General features: G+C 38.9%; 1 protein-coding gene across 1 annotated transcript; it reads right to left on the reverse strand.

Moving 5' to 3' along the window:
* Nucleotides 1–342: 342 nt before the first annotated feature.
* Nucleotides 343–6,640, reverse strand: rab38a (RAB38a, member RAS oncogene family). The gene is made up of 3 exons (XM_056238616.1): nucleotides 6,242–6,640; nucleotides 3,864–4,144; nucleotides 343–1,206 (listed from the first exon to the last, which is right to left on the reverse strand). The coding sequence occupies exons 1-3, from the start codon at nucleotides 6,441–6,443 to the stop codon at nucleotides 1,054–1,056; spliced, it is 636 nt and encodes a 211-aa protein (XP_056094591.1). The 5' UTR covers nucleotides 6,444–6,640; the 3' UTR covers nucleotides 343–1,053.
* Nucleotides 6,641–7,118: the final 478 nt, after the last annotated feature.

Raw genomic sequence — 7,118 nt, forward strand, 5'->3', positions numbered from 1 at the left:
GGTAAAAAAAAAGGGAAAAAAAGGAATAAAATGTATTTCATAGGGCCCGAAACATGTCATTTTTGATAAACTTTGAATAAATTGTTGTTTAATGCTTTTTGATTTTTTTTGATTACTAAAATTTAACAATTAAAATAGAGTCAATATATATATATATATAGATATATATATATATATATATATAAAACAAATTTGGAAAAAAATTACGGAAAAACAGAATTTGGAAAAAGTGAAAACAGAATGTGGGAAAAAATAAAACGGATTTCATAGGGCCCTACATTTCATTGAGCATGAACAAATTGAAATCACAGAAATACAAGTGCAGAGGGAACACGCAAACACTTGAGTAGATATTGTTTATTAATACTTTAACTCTGAACCGTTTTGCTGTATACTGGGTAAGTACAGGGGTATTTACATGACATCATCTCATATTCTCTATCAAAATATATTTGAATGTGACACTCGATAAATTAAAAGAACAAATGTTGCCGGTTGATGGAACTGTAGTGTTTAAAACAAATGACAAACATTCTAAATAAGAACATTTTAGAATCATCCGTGTAACTGCATGCACACCAGAAATATTTATATTCAGGAATATTTCTAAGGCCAGCATTCATAATTCATTAGTAGCAAAATTTTATGCTCAGTGGGCAAAAAAAAAATTATGTTTTTAATTAGCTGGTTTTGCCTATTCAGACGATTTCGGTTGGACACTGAAAATAATGAATTCAAAGCTAAGCAGTAAAATGTGAATCAAATGAAGGAACCTCAAATGCTCAAACTGGTCTTTGGGATTTCGCATCCTGACGATTCATCCAGCAGGAACTTCCCGTGAATTCTCCCCGCTGCCTCTTTCTCCTGAAACAGTTTCTGCTCTGCAGAGTGTTCGATAAGTCTGTTACCATGGAAACCGAGACATGGTGGCGGCAGGGTTGCTGACACGGATAAACGAGAGGAGACGTGAGTGAGATGAGAGAAGAGAAGTACGATATGAGGCGGGAACGGGAAGAGAGTTCCTCTGGGACGTCCGGTCTGGATTTCAGGACTTCAGGACCTAAAACACGCTGAGCATGTTCCTCCTCGGATGGGCTCCTGCTGCGGAGAGATGATTTCCGAAACCTCGGACTGCAGCAGATCCTTCTCATTAGATATAATGTGCTTCACCAGGCAGTGTGCCGCCTCATCTATATTAATGTTCTCCTATAGAGAGAGAGAGAGAGAGAGAGAGAGAGAGAGAGAGTCTTCACACACCTTGTCTCTGGCTGTGACTGCATTAATTAGCTGGTGAATATTCATGAGGCATCATGACACACTGTAGCAGAAGGACTGTGAGTCAGCAGAAAGTGTGTGAGTGACTGTCAGCTCTGATGGGACAATCACACTTCTCACACCCGATTCGCTACACATAATCATCCGTAAAACAGCCTAGAAGGTCAGACAGCAAAGCAACAGTTAAAGTTGTCACCATTTACTCATCCTCGTGTCCTTCCAGGACCTTTTCCAAAGACTTCTTTTCATCAATGGAGCACAAAAGCAAGAATTTAACAGCGTTTCAGCTCCCTCACTCACTTTTTTAAATACTTTTACTGAGCAAGGACACATTCAATTGATCAAAAGTGACTCATATTCTACAAAAGATTTTTATTTAAAATAAATGCTGCTCTTTTGAACATTCTGTTCGGCAAAGAATCCTGAAAAATACACAAATATAAAGCATAAAAAACGTTTTCAACATTGATAATAATAATAAATCTCTCTTGAGCATCAAATCATCATATAAGAGTGATTTCTGAAGGATCATGTGACACTGAAGACTGGAGTAATGATGCTGAAAATCCAGCTTTGATCACAGGAATAAATTACATTTTACAATACATTCAAATAGAAGCGTTATTTTAAATTGTAGCATAATAATATTAAACACAATATTACTGTTTTTACTGTATTTGTATTTTCTTTCATATAAATGCAGCCATGGTTAGCAGAAGCACACCTGATTCAACCAGAGACAATTTATACAGAGACATGCCACTTCCTCAATCCTCAATACAACTATATAGGGAAAACCCGTAACGCCAAAGATGGCGGTTGTATGCACATGGCCCGGCCCTCCCGCTGGAAAGCCAATCGTCTGCTTTTAACAGTCAAGCCGGGAAACATGTAAGCCTATCGTCCGGTTCCACTGACGCATGCGCACAGTTGAGGTTTGCGACAGCGGAGACGAGAACCCTTGCGCATGCGTAGTAAACGCATAACCTTGGGGAAAAATACCTTTTAAACCTTATTTTGGGGCAAAGTCATCAAACTTTTTCAGCGATTTTTATCATATTTTACTGCTGTTTCTATACAAGCAGTTTTTATGTCCCGGTGACCAGTGAAAGTGCAGTTCTGACTCTCTGCCCATTCATTTAGATAGGAGCCTGGTCTTGTTAGTCCGAAATAGCTGCCCGGAGGCATTGCCAAGATGGCGGCCGAGTGGCATGACTTGCCTAAAAGGACTTTGATTCAACTCATCAGCTCATTATCACCTGGGTTAATGAGCTGATGAGTTGAATCAGGTGTGTTTGATTAGGGAGACAAAGAAAACGTGCAGTGTTGGGGGTCCTCCACATAGATATCCATAATAAAGGCTAGATGTCTCGTCCGCGCTGCTGGCCAATGGAGGTCTACGTCCGCACCTGGCGGCCATCTTGTCACAGGCAGCTCGCTCACTCGTTACATTGTGTTTTAATGGTGCATGTACTTTTTAAATAACCATAACTTGCTAAATTTTCTACCGATTTTCAAACGGTTTGGTTTGTTATAAACGTCAGAGATGTAGTTATGACACTGCATACTTATGAATAATAAGTGTATAAATAAATAATCATCCAGAATTGTAGCCACGTTAGTAACGTTTGTAAGAAACCAAACCGTTTGTAAATTTCGACGAGATAAGAGTATTTGTGTTCGTGCTGATCACTCATCTTACATCAGGCACCACAGAGCCTTGCCTGTTACAAGATGGCCGCCGGTGATGATGATAGAGACTCCGCCGTAAGACATCTAGCCTTTATTATGGATATCTATGGTCCTCCAGGACAGGTTTGAGAACCACTGATTTACAGGGTTAGTTCACCCAAAAATTATCCCATAATTCACTCACCCTCAAGTCATCCTATAGATGTTTATGACATTCTTCTTTCAGACAAACACAATCAGAGTTATATAAAAAAGCTTTATAATGGGAGTGAATGGTAACTTAAATTTTGAAGCCCAAAAAGCGCATCCATCCATCATAAAAATTATCCTTACGACCCCAGGGGATTAAAAAAGGGCCTCTGAAGTGAAGCGTTTGTGTAAGAAAAGTATCCATATTTATAACTTTATCAACTATTCATTCACTCCCATTATGAAGGTTGTAAGAGCCAGGATATCTTTTAATATAACACTGATTGTGTTTGGCTGAAAGAAGAAAGTCATTTACACCTAAGATGGCTTGAGGCTGAGTGAATTATGGCATAATTTTCATTTTTGGGTGAACTAACCTTTTAAGGAGTTTGCACATTCATAAGCTTCTCCGTGTGTCCGAAAGTCCTACAGGTTTGAAATGACATGAGGATGAGTAAATGACGACAGAACTTCAATTTTCGGTGAATAAACAATGTCTGAGATTCTTGACCCAATGAGTGTGCGCCGCTGTGTGATAGAAATGAGTCTTTCAATTAAACCACAAACAGAATAGAAACTAGATCATATTTTTTCTAGTATCCTAATTAACCTTTGGGACATTGATCTTGAATCATCTCAAATGAGTGTTTATATCATTATCAGCTGTCTATAAATAAGCTCAGGGTCTTCAGATGTTCGTTACATACCTTGGCTGAAGTTTCAAACCATCCCACGAAGCCGTTCTCCCGGCAGAACTGCTCCATCTTGATGCCGTTGTTGGTGAGAACGTCTCTGCCCTGATCGCACTTGTTGGCGAGCAACACAGCCGCCACGTGTTTCCCGTTGGATAAACTCAGCTTGGCGTCGAGATCCTCCTTCCATTTCGTTACCGCCTCGAACGTCGACGGCCGAGTGACGTCAAAAACGATGAAAGCTCCCATGGCCTCTCGATAATACACCCGCGTCATGTTCCCGAAACGCTCCTGGCCTGTGGAAGCGATGGAGTCGGAAAAAAACCACATGAGAGACAAAGTCTTCTGTAACAAACATATACACACATTCAATGACTACAAAGACAACAATGAGATGTTTATTATCAGTTGAAGCCTTGGGTGAATGTGAGAGGATTTCAGTCTCTCTCCTTGATCCACGTGATCGCACTTTGGGATTCTTGTACACATTTTCCACGGGTGCGAGCTAAAGCCTGGATATCAGTAATGAGGAAAAGCACATTCCAGCAGCTCATATTGATCAACTCCACTGAGCTCCAGCCTCACGCCGGTGAACTTAAAGCTCTGATCTGGGCCACGACTCAATGCTCAGGATTAGTGTCTGAAGTTACTGGAGTGAAGTCTGAGAAACACTGAAGCAGAACTGAGGAAGCCGAGTCTTGCAATGGAGACTGATGCTGAAACAATCCTTAATGAGAAATAAATAGTTGCCATTTACAACAGAAGAAAAAAAAATGCTGTCTTTACAATAAATGCCACTTGATATCTAATCTTAGGTATGACACTTAATTGCCCAAATAGATCTAAAATCGTGTTGTTGTTCATTTTTTGAAGTCCCCTGTAGTCAATAATTGTATCCCTTAAAACTCATCTTTGATCACCAAAAAGACATATTTAAACGTTTTTTCCTTGAATAAAAATTCTTCATGCCTTAAAATAGCTTGAAGCCCCGCCTCCACTCACTCACTCAGCTCAGAGATCCACTCGTTGACGATCACACGTTGATCTGATTGGTTACAAGGTAGTTTGTGACGTCAGAAACACCAGCGATTGTGTTTTTGAGACTGTCTTTGATTCACTGCAATTTTAAGGAGAAAATACTCAGCAATGCTGTCGACTTATGAATTTACACATGGTTTGTTTTAAAGCACCACATAGGCATATAAAAACATATTAAAACCTTGATTTTCACCACAGGGGGACTAATTTATAAAATAATGTTTTATTTAATATTTTTTTATTAGGGGTGTCCCGATATGATTTTTCATGGCGGAATCTGTTTTTTTTACAAGCAAAAACAGAGTGAGACTTTTGTTTTGTGAAATTGTCCTATAATTATGCTAGAATACACCTGCACAAAAGTGAGTGGAGGCGGGGCTCATTTGCATATTCATAGAACCGCGTTTACTAAATGGGGCAAGGGTGTAGAGTTACATTCGAGCTATTTTAAGGAAAGAACTCTTATATGTCATTTTGATGATCAAAGATGAGTTTTAAGGGATAAAATGATCGACAACAGGGGACTGAGAAGGTAATTTTGACTGCACATGGTTACATTTTTTCCCACCCGGCCCTCAACCTAAAATGAGTTCGACATCCCATATATACTGTAGAGTGACATTCCTTTTTTCACAGCAAAAACGCAAATATGTAATTTTGGTGATCAAATAAGTTTTAAGGGATAAAATGATTGACTACAGCCAGGGGAACTTTAAGATGTATGATTAAAACGTCAATATAGCCCAATGTTTTTCTGTAAAGCTGCTTTAAAACAATGTTGTGAAAAGTGCATTTGAATTACTTGACTTTCTATCGAGAACGATTTCACAATGACAAATCCTCCTGTCTGGTGTCCCTGTGCATTTCTCCTATTTACAAAGACGTTCCTGTTTGCCTTCTTTTGAAAATCTCCCTCACATGAGCGGCGAACACATGACCGCGCAGAGCGCGCGCTCGCCCGTGAGGAAAGTTATTCAAAAGAGACTTGAATAAAACAATGCGGAATCGTAATTGATTACAACATATTTGAATACACTTGGCCCATATAGCAATATCAGACCAACAAATTATAAAGTGCCTTAAGTGTGTAGAAATAAGTTGTCTGTTTATAATACGTAGAAAATATTATAGGCCTATAAGTTCTCGACAGCTTTCTGTGACAAGTCAAGAATAAAAATAATAACTTTTTTTAATAAATAGCCTATGGCCAAGGCAGTACATATTAGCCTACTATATAAATAAAAACAATTTATATTAATATATTGTTTGATTTAAATTAATTTTATACAAACTTTGGCCCAGAAAAAAGAGTAGGCTATATATTTAAAATTAAATTAAACATAATTCAAAGTTACCGGCGATGTCCCAGAGCTGCAGTCGGACGGTCTCCTGCTCGAGGTTCAGGACTTTGAGCGCGAAATCCACGCCGATCGTCGCCCGGTAGTTTGGTGAGAAGTTCTGGTGCACGTAGCGCTTGATGATGCTGGTTTTCCCCACACCCAGATCTCCGATCACCAGGATTTTATACAGGTGTTCCTTCTGGTGATGGTTCTGCATGGCTGTGAGAGATGGAGCCGAACATGGACGCGTGTGATCTGCAGTGAGACTCTGAGGGAAGAAACAGAAACGCCCCGCGGAGAGAAAAACTCAAACTTGTGACTCGTCAGTCGAGCATGAGACCAGAGACGTGAGGTGATGGAGGGGTCGAGGTCGAGGAGGGCCTGGTGAAAAACTGCATTAGAAATTCAGAATGGTAAGTATAGTTGTCGATAAAAAGATAATATAGTCACTACTAAAGTTAGAATAAGAAAAAGCTCTGAAATGTGTGTAAGGGTGTGAGGACCGTCTAAGCCCCCAAGAACTGACTAGTTTTCTTCATTAAATAGTGCTAAGAGTCTTCAAATGTGAAAAGACTGAAGTGTAGGCCTTATTATAAGTTTACACCCACTACTACCCTAAAATATAGCATGTGTGACGAGTGTATGTTGTTACACTAGATTATTGACATAATTAAATCAATAACAGTATTATTTTGTGGGACTCTTATTTTGAAAACATTTGTTTTGGAAACTGCACATGTGATCATAAACTTAATAATTTGCGTTGTTTTCAATTCTTCATACATGTATATTTCTTATTTTTTTGTATTGTTTTTGGTTTCACTCTTGATAAATATTTTTACACTAAATTAAGGAAGCACTATTACGTAAGCTTCATTATGCATGAGGGTAA

Source organism: Rhinichthys klamathensis, unplaced genomic scaffold, assembly GCF_029890125.1.
Source record: "Rhinichthys klamathensis goyatoka isolate OS25496 unplaced genomic scaffold, OSU_Roscu_1.1 h1tg000527l_1, whole genome shotgun sequence".
NCBI classification, from domain to species: domain Eukaryota; kingdom Metazoa; phylum Chordata; class Actinopteri; order Cypriniformes; family Leuciscidae; genus Rhinichthys; species Rhinichthys klamathensis.